The sequence below is a fragment of the Mesoplodon mirus genome (assembly GCF_964341445.2).
Source record: "Mesoplodon mirus genome assembly, chromosome: 3".
In the NCBI taxonomy this organism is placed as follows: domain Eukaryota; kingdom Metazoa; phylum Chordata; class Mammalia; order Artiodactyla; family Ziphiidae; genus Mesoplodon; species Mesoplodon mirus.
The window spans coordinates 174438554-174456371 of NC_138978.1; the positions used below are offsets into that span (position 1 = coordinate 174438554).

A 17818-nucleotide genomic window follows, 5' to 3' on the forward strand; every position below is an offset into this window, starting at 1 on the left:
CTTAAGAGCATAGTAATGCTCTTAATTGCATACAGCTATACCAAATAGGTCAGAGACCTAGGTGTACCACTTAGCCTCTTTACACTGTAGTTTTCTCACCTGAAAGATGAAGAGGATGACACCTGTACGCACTTCATGGGGTCACTGTGAAGATTAATATGAAAATGCATGTAAAGCTTAGTAACTGGCACAAAGACTTGGTAAACATTATTTATTACTGTTATCACTAGAAATTAATACATTTGTTAGAAGTTATGGAATCTCTTCCACAAATTTTGCCTGTGTATTTATTTGGCCACTAAAAAAGGACAAAGATCATGAAAATAGCCTCATAATTTGGAAATCATCTTCAGCTCTTCAGCTAAATCTTACTCTTCCTGGACCAGCCAGGCCGAACTTCAGTTCCTTTAAAGTGCTGCATTTTCACTGTTTCAAGAATTATGTATATGTTGCTCCCTTTGCAACATTTTCAACCCCACTTCCTACTCCCAGACTTGAACTGTTAACTTTCAGTCACCCTTCATGTCTCAGTGTAAACACTGCTTCCTCAGAAGCCCTTCCTAAATCCTTTTGTCCAGATTAGGTGTCCCTATCTTATGCTTATGTCCCTATCTTATTCAGAGTATTCTGAATCTCCCATATTTTACTCAATTAACTGTGAACAGTGCTATTTAATGTATGACTTGCCCAACATGCTGTGAGCTCTGAGAGGACAGAGACAGTATCTGTCTTATTCACTACTCTTTCTCCAGTGCTGGGTGCATGGCAAGGAACAGAAGAAAGCTCTATATTTATTGAATTAAATGAATGCAGAAGGACCAGTCAGGTTGGTTAATTATAATCCAGTTCATGCTCACATATTACAGTTCCTGATTAGCTTACTGTTCTTGTTCATTCACATTCTAGAAAGATGTTTCAAGTTTAAAATCTAAATACTACCATTTCAGACTCCCCATATGTTTTAGCTCTGCTGCTGAGTTAGGATCAAGCCTATCATGTTCTGTATTCTTAATATGTCTATTAAAATGGTATTCAGATGGAAGCCAAGCTACTCAAAGTATCTGTTGTGTTTACTGGTTTTCACCCAAAAACATGTTTTGAAGAACGCCACAGCTTAAAAAGAAAAACAAAGTATGAAAATCAAACATAATTTGTCAATTTAGAATCCTATGGGCCAGAAAAGTTAAGTGATTTGTTCAACATCATAAAGCTAGATAATGCTACAAACAGAATAAGGATCCAAGTTTCCTAGTTCTCTGTTTGTCTTTCCACTATGGAGCCTTTACGGTGCACTGAGAACCCAGCTGAAGATACTGTAAGCAATAATCCTGAAATGCAACAAGCAATCATTCAATGCTACTGAATCATTTTTTACAAACTTTTTAAAACTATGGATGACCAGACCTCTACTTCTATTAGAAACTCAGGTGGTAAGGTCTGGGCCTCTGCATGCTGAAAACGTTCCATGGACAAGTCTTATCCCAGCAAAGATTGAGAACCCCTAATTTAATCAATCAAGCATCATTTGCTAAATGTCTACTCTGTCCCTGGCAGTGTGTTCCTGCTCTCATGGCTCTTAGAAGGAGACAAGATTTACTTATATAACTCAATTAGAGAAAAAAATAAGACTGTGTATAATGAAGTGCTGAATTAGCTAAATGAACACAAATTAAGTGCTAAATTCAGACAAAGTAGGACAGAAGCACAGGCTTGAGAGACCAGCTATTTGTGGAGATAGACTAAAGGACGGATAGGTCCCGTATGATAAATAAGGATAACTGTTTCCAAACAGTGCACCCAGCAGGAGTCCTAAGGATCCTGTGGAAGGGTCTTAAGGGCCACTGTGGAGAGTAGAGGGAGGATGCTTTCACTGCCCCTGTGCCCATCTCAGTCAGAACAGCTCCACTCTTACCTTTTAACATTAAGCTTCTGCCTAAAATTCATTTTGAAAAGAACTCCAATGGCCTTTTGTTTGAAAACTCTCATATTTACAAATGTAAAAGAAGAAAAAGAAGAAGAAGAAAAAATCAGTGGTGAAGTAATTTGTCCCAGTCACCTGGGGGAACCCAGGTCTCCCAACTCCCAGTGCCATTTTCACTATACCACACCACATACCATGACATTCCAAGGGAGGGGACAGTGTGAGCATGTGAGCAAAGGTTCTCCCAGAGCATCCCAAACACCAGACTGACCAAAACAGTGGGTTTACTTTCAGGTCATATGATAGAACGGTGAAGGGGGGAGGAGAGGAGAGCCCACGCTTCAGAATAAATATAGCCACCCTCCCAGAACAGCTCTTCAACACAAAGTTTTATGGCGATTTTTAAAAAACTTAAAACCTGATAAAAGAAACTGTTTGTGGTGGGCCTATAAGGGGACTTCCTGGTGGAATTGTTGAGTCATGCTATTTAAGGAAGTAGTAAAAGATAAGAATGCATAGGCAGGGATGGGGGTGAGATAACAGAATGCCCTGAAATCAAGGACAAGTTTATGTTTGCCAAAATGCAATACCTCCACTGTGTAGTTTTCAAAGAGTATTGGGGTGTACCTCCCTCTCCCCAGGTGCTGGTTGCACATGGAAATGTACAACCTGCAGTATGTTGTCCCACAGAATCAATCTAAAAGCTAAAGCTTCTCCCTCTCTACAGCAGCACAAGTAATAAAATTGCTGATTTTACTCTTGCGCTCATGTAAGAAAAACTATTACAGTACTTTAAAAATGCTTCTGCTATCAATTTGTTATTCCCCACAGCATCCCTGTAACAATGGTATTATCACCATCTTATTGTTGAAACAACTATAGAAGCCAGTGTCAAAGCCAAAATGAGATGCCTAGAATTTACAATGTTCAGACTCAATGCTCAGTCCACACTCAAAGTGGCATGAGCATAAATCTCAATCCTATTATTTGTATGTTTATCACACATTTTTTTCAGTAAAACTTTCTTGATTTTCACAATAAATTTGCAACCTCATAAGAGCCACCCAATCATGTCTCAAACGACAGGTCTACAATTGAATTCATTGCCTATTCCCCCAAACGGCTCCCTCTTCCAACTCCCCTACTTCTGTTCATGGCACTGCTTTTGATAATCTAAACTCAAAACCCTGCTATCCTCTTTGACTCTAATTAGCTGCTAAACCCTTTAAGGACTTTGATTATGGCTCTTCGGTCCAGAACAAAAAACTTCAATGATTCCTTACTGCCAAGCAAATGAAATCCAAACTCCTGCAACACCAACCCACAGCATTCAGAGCTCTCTAGAACAGAGTCCCAACCTGCCTTCCACCACTCTCCAATATGCAGCCTCAGTAATTAGCTAACCTGGAAGTCTTGCTATTCCCCAAACACGTTCTGTGCTCATTAAGCACATGACCTTGGGAAAGTCACTTAATCTGGGCTTCATTTTACTCAAAAATAAAATGGGCATAATAATATTTCCTGAAAGGAGCAAATGAGTTAATGAAAATGAGAGTGCTGCTATAAATTTCAAGGTACTATAAAAATACAGACAGTATCATTATGTCATGGTTACAGTAATTTTATTGTATTTATACCTGCCTTGCTCCAGAAAGGATATAACGTAGCCCACATAAAACACAAAATAACAGGAGTTTAAAGATGGAAGCAATAAAACAAATGCAAAACTAAACATTAAGGACCTAAAATGGAACTGGGAATGAGGCTAAGAAAAATTATGGATACCATAATTGCCTATCTAAACTTTCAGATTAATCATTTGGTCTGAACACTGTAGTTTGATTTGAAAAGGAAATAAAGTTAATTAGTTCAGTGTCCAGAAGACTAAAAACAAAACCATTGGTCAGAAATAAGAGAGTTCTTACTGTAAAGACTAGGCAAGAATTTCTCCCAAAGGTCCTTATTCTGTGTGATGTAACTGGACAACATTCTCAACATCCTTACTATGGATTATCTATTTTCATTACATCATTGTTAGAGTGAAAGCCTCTTCAGGTCCGGTAATTGTCTTATTATGTTTGTATCTCTATAGCTAAAAGCAATTAGTCAACAAACCACATACCTTAATTTTTATAGACTGGTTTCCATGGATCCAATCTCTCCCTTCCTATTTCAAATCAACTTGCACACCACCATGTTAATCCTGGAACACTGACCGCTTTTGTCATAGGATTCCTTACTTCAAAAACCTCCAATGGCCTCCCTGCACATAGAATACCTCATTTTTTACGTATACAGCACAATCTTGAATACAACCTCCCCGGCAATGTCTTTCCATTCCTCTAAATTCTTTTCACCCGTTTAAATTCAGCTTAAAAATCTCACCTTCTACTAAAAGTCTGCTCTGACTAGCAGCAATGTGGTAGAGGGAGAGATGGGGGCATGGGGAGGAGGAGACTAGAAAGTCTGAAGTCTTGTGTTCTCATCCATTACTCAATAGTGAAGAGACTGTGGGCAAGTCACTAAACCGCCTGAGAATAATGCCTCCTCATCTGTAAAGGTTTTAGGATAGATTGTATCTAAATTACCTTCCAGCTACAACAGTTCTAGGATGCTTTGGTTCCTACACACTTGGGCACACTTTGATTTCTACTCTGATCATTATTATCTATTATATATTTTAATATGTAATTACAATTATCCCTTGGTAACCACAGGTGATTGGTTCCAGAATCTTCAAGGATACCAAAACCCAGGGATGCTCATGTTCCTTATATAAGAGGGTGTCTTATTTGCATATAACTTATGCCCATCCTCTTACATACTTTAAATCATCTCTAGATTAGTTATAATACTGAATACAATGTAAATGCTAAGTAAATAGTTGCCAGGTACAACAAATTCAAGCTTTGCTTTTTGGAGCTTTCTGGAATATTTCTTTCCAATATTTTCAATCTGCAGTTGGTTGAATTCACGGATACCAAACTCACCAATATGGAGGGCCAACTGTATATAGATTGCTTCAAAATTTTTCCCTTTTAAGTAAATGCCACAGCAGAGTCTTCCACAGCAAAGTCTTATATTCCCTTGTTAGCCCCAAAGACAGCTGGCATAGGGACCAGGTACAAAGCAGCAGATAGTTTTTTGCAAGCTAAGAAATGTTTAAATAATTATTTTTAAAAGGTTGATTAAAATATACTTGCCTACTGCAGTATGAATCAGCAAAAAAAACAGCATTTTTTTCACTAAGCAGACTATTAAAATAAGTATACTAAAACAAGAAAATAGCTAAGTCACTTTTCTCTAAAAAATATATTCACTCTGCAGATTAGGAAGCTAGTCAGTACAACTCCGTTTCTTGAGGAGATGACCACGTGTTAAAAACAATTGAGCTGTTTTGGGTTTTTTTTTTTTTTGGCATGTGGGATCTTAGTTCCCTAACCAGGGATCAAACCCTCGCCCCCTGCCTTGGAAGCTCAGAGTCTCAACCACTGGACGGCCAGGGAAGTCCCAAAAACAATTGAGCTGTTTAATATACACAACAAAATGTTCACTTCCTAGCCATTCCTGTTTATACCTTCTATTGCAATGAGAAAGCTCACCAGTCCAAAGAAAAAAAGCCCTACCCATAATTTGTATTATTTTACCCACTTAATGATTTAACTTTATACACTAGAGCTATGACTCCAACATAAAAAACCAATAAAGTTACACAGAGCATTATGAAATAAATCATGTGACAAATTAAACTGTACTTGCAAGGACTTTCAATATCACAGGCTGAGTAAATCTACTACCAACATTCACACTGAGCTAAGTTTGGTGCTTCACATTGTCATTTTAAAAATTAATATTATGTATCCCCTTCTGGATGAATATCTAGTTTCCTGGATAGTACTGTTTTTTAAAGAATCTGAAAAATCTAGAGGCTTGCTGATTTTTCTTTTGCTCATTGCTAGGCCTGTCTGCAAAATCTAGGCAACACTGAAAACTTGAGTATTTGCTTAACTGGGGAAAAAAAAACAAAAACAAAGGTGTTTTATCAGTCACTGAGTACAAATATCTTATCAGTGCTCAATAAATTAATATCCTGCGGTAAAAACACAGAACTCTATAAACAACATGTATTATATGTAAAGAGCTTCTTCACATCAGAGGTTCTGAAACTCAAGACAATTCTCATATTCCAAATTCTAAATATACTGTACATGGATCAGTAAGTCAAGCACTGGCTCCACTCATGCTATTTTTATTTCCATTGCTATTACCGCCGAAAGAGTTTATAAGGGCTCACTGCCAGTTTAGAACACAGTCAGAAATATTTCAGTACAAAATAAAACCAATTTATTCCTAAGAAGAAATATAAATCTACTAAGTTATTCAACTATCTTTATTTACAAAATGTCAACAATGTGCAAAAACGTTCAGCAAAAGAAGATGGATAAGTAATCTGTGAACCATAATTATTACCTCTTTCAACCCTGATTTCACTCAAAAAGATATTTTTAAGCAACACAATCAGGATAAGAATTAAGCAAAATTCTGGCCCAAAGAGTTCCCTATAAAGAGGAAAAGGACAAAAGGATTCATTTAGGAGGGATACAGAAACTCAAGGCAGATGTATAACAATCAAATTCACACTCTAATACCTAATATTAGATTTCCTTGAGAAATAAGTAATAAACATGTTTGCTCAGGCATTTAACATTAAAGGAGGCAAAAGAAACAAGAACATGAGTGGCCAAAAAGAGACATGTTTTGTCTGTGACTTGTTCTGCAAACAATAATTATTTGAATAGTTCTAAATACAATCATTTCCATTAGGAAAACACATTCCTGCTTAAAAAATTAGGCTTCATAGTAAGTCTTTACTAATCACAAAAACTGTAACTGAACCAACACCTGTATAAAAGCAAATTAATGACAGTCATACACCAGTATTTTAAAAGAAAATTAATTTTAATAGTGCTTCAAAGAAGACTAAAGCTGTGGGCTTTCAACATTAAAAACAAAACAAAAATAACTGATAACGTTAAGGCAATCACTACTACATTATATTATAGTCCTCCTAGTACAAAGGAACACACATTCATGAAAGTGAGAGACCAATTTTAAAAACACAACTTAAACACACAAACCCACACACCTAAACTCAAGATCAAGCAATACAGATTCAAGAAATTTTAAATGTTTCATTTTTAATGGAAAATACTTATGAAAGGCAACATTCAAATTTCCAGTTCTGTCATTTTAGAACCACCTGCTTAAGATATTCAAGGCTCCTTTAAACATCTTTGGTGGCTTTATAAGAGCAATTTAACATTGAGTCCTAAACTTATTCCAAAATCCACTGACCAGATGAATAACAGATTAACAATTACTTCAACCTACGCAGCAATGAAACACATTTTATTCCTTCTTCTTTATACTGCCTATCGAAGCAGAGACTAGTGAATTTAAAATATGGCAGAGGGCCTCCCTGGTGGCGCACTGGTTGAGAGTCCGCCTGCCGATGCAGGGGATACGGGTTCGTGCCCCGGTCTGGGAGGATCCCATATGCCGCGGAGCGGCTGGGCCCGTGAGCCATGGCCGCTGGGCCTGCGCATCCGGAGCCTGTGCTCCGCAACGGGAGAAGCCACAACAGTGAGAGGCCCGCATACCGCAAAAAGAAAAAAAAAAAAAAAACCAAAAAAAAAAAAATATGGCAGAATACGACACCATTTAAACCTGAATAATAGTCTCTATTTGTTTTTTCCTTGACTACTGGGATTTTTGACAATGACAAAATGAAAGGAATTAGAAATTAGTTTGGGGCCAAGGTTGAAAATTACTTGGAACAGTAATGGCTTGGAAGAACGGTCCTTTTAGAAATTAAAAATATTTGGTCAGCTGTCACATAAATTTTCAAGACCTGAATTCATAAGTACCATTATAATTACTAGATGGGGCAAGTTAAGAAGGAAGTAACAGTGGGTTTTCTGAAAACTTGTGGGAAGCCACCTGACAGATACAAAAGGAGACAGGCAGGTTATAAACTTATGAAGGCTCAAAAGTAACCTAAAATACTCTATCAAGCTTGGCTCAAAAGTTAGAGTTAGGAATAAGTCACAGCAATTCTACCACATTCCCAGGACATTTTAATCATCACTTTAAGATAAACTAGTTAAAAATATGATGGAAAGTGTCTGACAGGAAAATCTAATAGGTCAAAAATCATATGTGGAATCACTATCTCACAGTGGAACAATTTTAAAAATCACTAATCAATCAAAATAAAATGCACAACTTGTCTAGACTAAATTAAGACAATCCAAAAAGAATTCTGAATTATTTTTTTAAAAAACTGTTTGCAAAGCACAGGCTTTACTGTAAGTATTTTACCTTATTTTAAACACTATAATTTCAACGTAACAGAACATATAGTCCTCATCCTCAAGTTCACTTTACTCATTGAAATAGCTACTAAGGCCCATATGATCTCTCCTTTATCCCAGGCTATGCTCTGATTAAATCAAGAAACACAGCTTCCTACCGGGGTTTGGGGGATTACAAAGAACCTATCTAAAGCATGCTCATGGATCACTTCTGTGATTATACTTATTTAAAACCATAGTCTCCAAATGAGAATTTGAGGAAATGAATTTTTACAATAGCATGGAAAGCAAACCAAACTATAAGGCCAGTTAACAATAGTCATCCTTTCCTGTATCACAAAAACTGTAAGAAAGAAATTTTGTTTGTAAGAGGCAACGTACATTTTATCATCTTGGATAAAATATCTACAGCCTTGGTAGTGGTTAAATTGCAGCTATAAAGGAAATTGTCCTGAGATAAATGGTTTCCCTATGAGAAGGTTTCACTGCTACACTTCACCTCGGGACAATAAATCAAATTAGCTGCACCTTGTCCTCTGTTCAATGACATCATCAGTTTGACCACATCTTGGGAATTGGGTGCAAAAACATATGCTATTGAAGGCATGAAATCATATTACTGTTTTTTTGTCTATCCAACCTCATGCTTCAGGTCTCTGAAGCAGTTATTCACCTGAACATTCTCATGAAAGCTACAGATTTTTTTTTTCCCTGCTGCATTCAAGGCCAGCATACTGAAGGTAAAAGAATAGTAAGAACTGGTTATTTGAAACTGGCTTGCTTTTAGCCCATCAAATCTAGAATTTTGTTGCCAATTAAACTGAAGACTAATGTCTCACAAAATATGTATCTCGCAACTGACCATCAAGTGCCTTAACATAATTTCAAAGACTAAACACATTGGTGTTAAACAACACTTCTCTGATACTTTACTAGCCAGGGTTAAAAATCCACCAATGAGAAGCAACACCATGTTTTTAAAAAACACATTAGAACTATACAAAATAAAAAAGAAAGAAAACTTTACCGAGGGAAAGTCCCCAAATCAAAATTACTATTTCTTTAAATAGCAAAAGTTTATCTGCCTTTCACAGACCAAATGTCCTAAGTCTACATAAAACATAAAATCAATCCTCGCAACTTAAAGAAAGAGGGGTCCGTGTGCTGGGAGGGGAGTAAGTTCCAAGATCAGGGTAGACACAGTGCCTGTGTTTATTCTTCTATTTTCACTCATTTAACCATGACACAAACACTCAAAAAAAAAAAAAAAAACCATTTGTTTTCAGGAGTGCTACAATTAAAATAAGCAAGTCTATGACAGTGATAGCACAAAATTAATATCAGCCCATTTTAAATTAGAATGAAGAGGCTGAAAAGGGAAGGCAGCACTGAGGAATTTTGAAAGTGCTGTTAATTGGAATTTCTAAAATACCTACCTATTCTACAACTCCTAGAAAAAAACTACTGGTTTCTACAAATCCTGCAGACCTTTACAAAGCCTGAAGGTGTTTAACTTGGGGGTAGGAGTCAAGGGGCAGGGGTGAACTAGCCCCAGAACAAAGTGATTTATTTGTATTAAACCAAAATAGGTTTCATTCGCCTCTGAAAATGAGAAGTCATGGATTTTTTTTTCTTAGGCCCAATATTACAGCAAACTGTAAGAAAGTCTTTTTAAGAGAAAACAAAACACGACAGAGCTGATGCTTAGCTCGGAGCTGTCTGAACTCTGCTAAGGCCCCAAGAGGGTTTGTTTTGCCCGCGGAGTAGGGGTATGTGTGTGGAAGTTGGTGGGGGGGAGAGAGTCATTTTGGTTATTAGTAAATAAATCAAGCGGCAGAGAACATGAGGCCTAGGCCACTGCTAGAGGAGCCAAGGCCTAGCTCTCCCCCTTCTCTTCCCAGCACAGCCTGGGTTTGATCTCAGAGCCCTGTGGATTGCCAAGGAAAAAAAAAAAAGAATCATATCGAACCACAAAAGCACATGGGGCGAATGTAAAATATAAACACGGCGTTGGGCTGTGAGTGGCTGTTATTAAAGGTCTGAATTACTAAACATGAGAGGCGGGGAAAGCCAGGCGGCCATTTCAATAATATAAACCTCCCCGAATTAGACATTATTCAAATGAGAGAGGTTCAGCTAACCAGAGAATCGAGAGGACCCAGCACCCAGCAAGAAAACAGGAGTACAGAACCAGGGAGGGGGACCCCCGCCCCTACCCAACTCCCAACCGGAGAGGGGAAACGAAGAATGTTATCAACTTGTCAGCCCAGCCGGCTGTGGGGCAGGGGCAGGAGGGCAGCGTTTTACATCCGAGTTCCTGGGAGGCCTGCGGGCACTTCTGGGGCCTGGGAGCGAGAGGCCCTCGAGGGCCCCGGGCCCCGTCGGTCCGGGTCAAGCGCAGAAGCGGAGGGGGGGGGGCGGGAAGGGGCAGGGGGAGACAGAGATCAGACCGCGCCAGGCACCTTCAGCCCAACTCCCTCGGGAATCCACGGCCGCCCGGGGACAGGGGGCTTTCTCAGGACCCACTGAGACCCCTGACCGCTGACCCGGAGCACATGGGACGGCCCGGCAGGGCCTGCCCCTCGGAGGGCAACTTTCCCCAAGGGCCGCTTTCAACCCAGTCCGCCCCCAAGGGGGAGAAGCGGACCCCTGCGCGGGCTCCCCACCCCCTCCGCCCCGAGGCCACCTCTCAGCGCCCGCGACCGCTCACCCCTACCCACCTACAGCGCAGGCCTGGCTCGGGTCAGGCCGCTACACTGGAGATAAGTGGGGCGCGGCCGAGGTGCCCGAGTCCGTGACCCCCGGGCTCAGCCCAGCTCGGACGCCGGTGCGGCGGCGGGGCTCGGGCGCCGGCAGGGCGCTCTCCACAGGCGCACCCCCGGCCGCCCTCCAGGCCGCCCCCCGCGGTAGGCAGCGCCCCCCCGCCCCGGCCCGCTCCCGGGGGGAGGGCGCGTGCGGCTGTCCGGCCGCCGGGGTCCGCTTCGGCCCCGCCGCCTCCCCGGCATTGTGCTCACCGCCACCTCCATTCCCCTCCACGCCCCCCCCAGCCCGCGCCCGCCCGGCCCGGGTCGCCCGCCCGCGCCCCGCCGCGCCCCGCCGACCCAGCAGCTATGAATATGTAAAATGTCTTTATTGTCCTCTCCCTCTGCCCCGGCCCCGCGGCCCCGCCGCGGACCCGCTCGGGTTCGGGCTCGGCGGCGAGGAGGAGGAGGAGGCGGAGGCGGCGGCGGCGGCCGGCTGAGGAGGAGGGCCGGTGCCGGCGGGCGGGCGAGCCGGCAGCGGGGTGGGCTGGGGCAGGAGGAGCGCGGTGGATTGCAGCCCCCTTTGCCCCTTGTCTTCCCCCTCCGCCTGGCCTCTCCGAGCCTCTTTCCCCCTCCGTTCGGCGCCCGGCGGGGGTTCCGTACTCCCCGGCCCCCCATCTCCCCGCCGTTAATTATAATAATCCTGAGTACTAATAAATTATGCTAAGTCGCGGGGGGGGGCAGCGGGAGCCGGGGTTGAGTATGAATATGAATATGTAAAATGCTGTAATGATTACCTGCTGCTGCTGCCGCCGCGGCTGAACTCTCATCTTGACTCGCTGCTCCTCCGTCCGCCATTTTGAATATTTTAACCAAAATCGCCCGGTCGATAAACCCTCCCTCGCTCCGGCTCCCCTCCCCCCTCCCGCCCTCCATGCCTCCTCCCTCCTCTCCGCTCCCTCCCGCTCCCTCCTCTCCCCGGGCGCGCGCCAGGGGGCGCGCGAGGCCGTCCCCTTGGAAGAGCCCCACCCCTTCGGGCGCTCTGCGCACGCGCCCCCTGGCCGCTGTGGCTCTTCAGTAGCTAAAGCGCCCTCAACCTGCCAGTCACCCCTTCGCTTCTTTTTTCCTTCTGAGCTCTGCACATGCGCGACTTTCTCCGCGCGCCTGAAAGGCAGTCCGCGCTTGCGCTACTTCCCCTTGGCTGCCTCGCGTTGCGTAATCTGTGAAGGGTAGTACAGGGAGCACTTGTACCTTGTTACTATCATCCCTACTCCTCCCGCCTCACTCCCCTCCCAGTTTTACTCCGGTTTCCCCCAGTGGCATTCTAAAAGAAGCGCAGGGGACACAGCGGCCAAGAGGGTGGAGAAGCGTGGAGTATCGGTGGGCGAACCAGCCCGCGTCCCCTACGCTGCGCACTTCTAAGGCTTTCCGCGCTGTTGAAACACAACAAAGGAGGGGCCGTTCCCCTCTAGGTAATTTCCGGCCCTGTGGGCAGGTAGGGGCGGAAACGCCTTCCGCGGGGAGCCGGGCTGGAGGCACCTGCTGGGCCACGCGCGAGCAGCCCGCTTTAAATTTGAATCCGAACTAGTCCCCGCCCCCAGCCCTGCGAATGCTGGAGACCCGGCCCCGCTAACGCAAGGGGGAGTGTCCTGTGGTGGTTTTAATTAGCCCCAAATCAGTTCTGCTCTATTTGTGTCCAACACCCGGCTGGCTTCCTTGCTAGCTGGGAGTTTTACTAAGTCGCTAATTCCCGCCCCTACCCTTGTTTCACGCTCCTCGATCGCCGCTCACCGGATCGAAAGAAATAGCCCACCCCCCGGTCTATGGATAGGCATTCTCCCTTTCCTTTCGCTTAGGAACATCTTTTAAAACCTAGCAGTAAACTGGAAACCGACGACCTAGTAAATAAAAATGTCGAAATCAGCAGTAGCTTCATCATGAATTTTACTCTGCTGCTTCTCAGAGTAAATATGATAAGTAGGCGTTTTCCGTTGTAAATATCTTTCTTTGTAGCTGGTCATAATGTTCTAAGATTTCTTTATCTTTAATGGTAGATTTTCCTGGACAAGACCCAGGTCTAAATATTTTACGAATTTTTAAGCCCTATGATTTTCCCAGTTTTTTTTAAAGAGAAGTGTACTGTATTTCATGGTTACCAAAGTAAACAAACAAACAAACCAGATAGTCTGTCTTGAGAAAAATGTAAAGTTTAAATTGGGTAGGATTACAGATTCTACACTGAGAAAAAACTCTAGGAGATAGCCAACAGTTATTTTAATGCCTAAAGTTTTAATCATGGGTCTTAACCTGCTAATTGAATTTCTTACACTGTGCAAGTACAGTTAAAGCTATTGTCAGTGACAGCCAATGAATTTCGGGTGGTATTGATTTATTCATGACAATTAAGCCCTAGGGTGTATGCATGACTGTTTAAGCCAAATAATTGGGCTACCCTATAATCTAATTATTTCAAACTACACCAACCAACACACGGTTAAGGAAATGCAAAATTTAATCATGTTACAATTAATCTGTAAATATGGCCTGAGTTATATTCACCAGCGTTACTATAGGGAAAGTCTCAGAATCATCAACCTATTTGAAACAAGAGTTAAGTACATGACCCTGGTCTGAGGGCAACAAATTTGAAATCATCTTGACTAAAAAAAAGAAGTCAAATACCCTTATTTAAATTCTTATCTTCTGTTTAATCTTTGTTTTGCTCTTTGTTTCAAAAAGTAAATTAATATGACTTTCAGAAAGTAATTGAAGCCAGTGCATGTGCTATTCATTCTTTATTATTTTATTTCCATAAAAGGAAATTTTTATGGAATGAATTGTTATGTAAAGAATAATAGCTCTGTGAGGAAAAAAAAAGCTTAAATAGTCTGTATCAATGATTCATTTTCCTCTTGATGATAATATTTATGTTTCCAAATGTGTGCCCAGGGCCTAGCATAATACCTGAGCATAGTAGGTACTCATAAATATTTGTTGAATAAAAAATAATGAATAATACAGTTTTATATGTTAGGATTATTTTAAAAATTGATCAAGTCATTTATTGAACAAATATTTATGAACATCATAAACTTTACTAGGTGCTAAGGATATGAAAACGTGTAAGATACTGCTTTGACCTCAGCAAACTCAGTGTATCAACTATTTTTAATCCTCACGCTCTGGGAGGTAGGAACTCTGTTTATCCCCATTTTCCAGGATGGGGAAATTAAGACATATAGATGTTATATAACTTGCTTGTATTAGGGTTCTCCAGAGAAACAAAACCAGTAGGAGATATATATAACTTTATATATATGAAAGAGATCTATAATAAAGAATTGGCTCATACAATTACAGAGGCTGAGAAGTCCCCAGATCTGCAGTCTGAAGGCCTGAGAACCAGTGGTGTAAGTTCCAGTCTGAGTCCAAAGGCCTGATTCAACTTTATGTTCTTTCTACTATGATCCTAATCCCCTAATATCCATTTCCACACATGTTCCCTAGATTTGTTTCTGTATAAATTAGAAGACTCAAGGAGTTCTTTTTTTTTTTTGGCTGTGTTGGGTCTTCGTTTCTGTGCGAGGGCTTTCTCTAGTTGGGGCGAGCGGGGGCCACTCTTCATCACGGTGCGCAGGCCTTTCACTGTCACGGACTCTTGTTGCAGAGCACAGGCGCTCCAGGTGCGCAGGCTCAGTAGTTGTGGCTCACGGGCCTAGTTGCCCCGCGGCATGTGGGATCTTCCCAGACCAGGGCTCAAACCCGTGTCCCCTGCATTGGCAGGTGGATTCTCAACCACTGCGCCACCAGGGAGGCCCCTCAAGGAGTTCTTTTGAAGTGCTGTGCACTCCCTCATAAATCAAATAATACCCAGTTCGTGATGGGCAGCTCAGGTCTTGTAGTAATTTGGTGGCCCATGGTTAAGCATTCAGTCTCTACTGAAGTCCAGTAGCAGGCCAAGATCTATTTCCCAAAATGAGAGTAGTTATCTATAGAAGATGGCAGCGCTTTGCTCTAAAATTCTAATGGCCTGAGGTGCAGTTCAGTTGTTGGGGCCTAGCAGCATCCCTACCTACCACTGACACTTCAGGCACCTTTGGATCTGCTGGATCCTATGGCCCAAGTGGCAGAGCAGCTTGCACAGCTGTCTGGACCTGTTGCAGAGCTTTCTCTTATTCTGGGTCTCATTCAAAACGACCAGCTTTTTTTTTTTTTTTTTTTTTGCAGTACGCGTGCCTCTCACCGTTGTGGCCTCTCCCGTTGCAGAGCACAGGCTCCCGACACGCAGGCTCAGCGGCCATGGCTCAGGGGCCCAGCCGCTCCACGGCATGTGGGATCCTCCCGGACCGGGGCACGAACCCATGTCCCCTGCATCGGCAGGCGGACTCTCAACCACTGCGCCACCAGGGAAGCCCCACGACCAGCTTTTTGAGTCCCTTGGTAAGTAGGTTGGAGTAACACACCCCTAGGAGGGCTTTGTTGCACCCAAAATCCAAAGAAGCTCACTAGGCATTGTGCCTCTTTTTCAGTTGTTGGATATCTTGACATGCCCCACACCAGTGGACCCCTAGAAATTTCACTGAGGTAGAAGCCCCCTGAATTTGTGTCAGGCTTGTTTCCCACCCTCTGACACGCAGATGTCTTACCAGTAAGTCTGAAGTAGTTGCTACTTCTTGCTCGCTAGGTCCAATCAGCATGATGTCATCAGTGTAATGGACTAGTGTAATAGCTTGTGGAAGGGAAAGGAGAGCAAGATCCAGGGAACTAAATTATAATGCACAGCTGGAGAGCTGAAATACCTCTGAGGTGGGACAGTGGAAGTTTATTTGCTGAAAGCAGACTGCTTCTTCTGGGTCTTATTAACAGGGATGGAGAAAAAGGCATTTGCCAGATTAACAGCTATATCTCAGTTTCCAGGGGATGTGTTAATTTGCTCAAGCACTGAAACCACATCTGGTACAGCAGCTATAAGTGGAGTCACCACCCAGTTAAGTTTACAATAATCCACTGTCATTCTCCAAGATCCATCTGTCTTCTGTATAGGCCAAATGGGAGAGTTAAATGGGGATGTGGTGGTAATAACCACCCCTACATCTTCCAAATCCTTGATGGTGGCACTAATCTCTGCAATCTCTCCAGTAATGCAGTGTTCCTTTTGGTTTACTATTTTCCTAGATAGAGATGGGTCTAGTGGCCTCCACTTGGCGTTTCCCATGTAATAGCCCTCATTCCACAGGTCAAGGAACCAATGTGCAGATTATGCAGCTGCTTCCATTTTCCAGGATGGGGGAAAGTGAGGCATAGAGGTGGTAAGTAACTTGCCCAGTGTCACACCACTATTAAACAGTAGAGCTGAGAATCAAACACAGGTCAGGGGGACTTCCCTGGTGGCGCAGTGGTTAAGAATCTGCCTGCCAATGCAGGGGACGTGGGTTCAATCCCTGGTCCAGGAAGATCCCACATGCCACAAAGCAACTAAGCCCACAAGCCACAGCTACTGAGCCCACACACCACAACTACTGAAGCCTGTGCGCCTAGAGCCCGTGCTCCGCAATGAGAAGCCACCGCAGTGAGAAGCCTGCGCACTGCAACGAAGAGTAGCCCCCCACTCGCCGCAACTAGAGAAAGCCCGTGTGCAGCAACAAAGACCCAACACAGCCAAAATTAAATTAATTAATTAATTAAAAACAAATTTAAAAATAAAATAAAATTCCATGATTCAGAAAAAAAAAAACACAGGTCAGGGGCTGTACTCTCATAACACTATGCCGCTTGCTTTGGATCAGGCAAAATCCTGGAGGTGCATATAGTTCATGTGGGAAGAGAACATATTAACACATAATGTCCTTGTATGTAATCTCATTATAATAAAAATATAGACATGGAGGCAAACTTATGTCCACACAAAAACATATACACAAATAGCAACTCTATTATAATTGCCAAAAACTAGAAACAATTCAAAGGTCCTTCAACAAGTGAATGGATAAACAAACTGTGGTACGTTCATAACGTGTAGTACTATTCAGCTGTAAAAAAAAAATCGAATTATTGACAGGTGCAACAACTTCAATGAATCTCAAAGGCATTACACTGAGGGAAAGCAGAAAAATCTCAAAAGGAATCATATTGCATGATTCCATTCATATGACATCCTTGGAATAACAAAACTGTAGTGATAGATCAGTATTTGCCAGGAGGTAATGGTGGGAGAAGGTATAACTATAAGGGTATATGGGAGGTTTTTTGTGGGTAGTGGAGTTGTTCTGTACCCTAACTGTGCTGGTGGTAACACAAATGTATACATATGGTTTCATATATATATATATATATATAATCACACATACACAAGGTATAGAAGTAATACAAGGTTATGATGAGTCTACCTAGCCTGCCTAGAAGTTACTGTTACTAGATGTTCCTTAGGTAACTGTGGTAATGTGTGGATGTGAATATATCAATCTATCCTGCTGAAGGGCAACACATAAGCCTTTGCAGCTAGGTGTGGCCATGCGACTAAATTTTGGCTTTTGAGTTTTAAGGAATTGTTGGGTGGGCTTTCTGGGAGAGCTCCTAAAAGAAGCAGTTCCTTTGTTCTTCCTTTTTCCCTTCATGCTGCCTGGAATGCAAATGTGAAGACTGAAATTCCTGCAGCTTTCTTGGGCCATGGACTACCATTGTTCTCAAGAGAACAGACCGTGTTAGGAGAAACAAGCAAATCAGATCTTCTCCACAGCTGAAGGGAAGCCTGGGACTGGGACTGGGCCTGGTACAGACTTCCT

The 17818-nt window shown here is 42.6% G+C and overlaps 1 protein-coding gene across 4 annotated transcripts in view; it reads right to left on the minus strand.

Moving 5' to 3' along the window:
• POU2F1 (POU class 2 homeobox 1) overlaps positions 1-11909 on the minus strand; it is a 185168-nt gene extending 173259 nt beyond the window's left edge. For all 4 annotated transcript variants that reach the window (XM_082614242.1, XM_082614244.1, XM_082614241.1 and 1 more), the window contains exon 1: positions 11834-11909. In XM_082614242.1, coding sequence (XP_082470368.1) covers positions 11834-11894 — 61 coding nt within the window. In that variant the 5' untranslated portion in view covers positions 11895-11909. The remainder of the gene's footprint in view (positions 1-11833) is intronic.
• Between the last annotated feature and the right edge of the window lie 5909 nt (positions 11910-17818).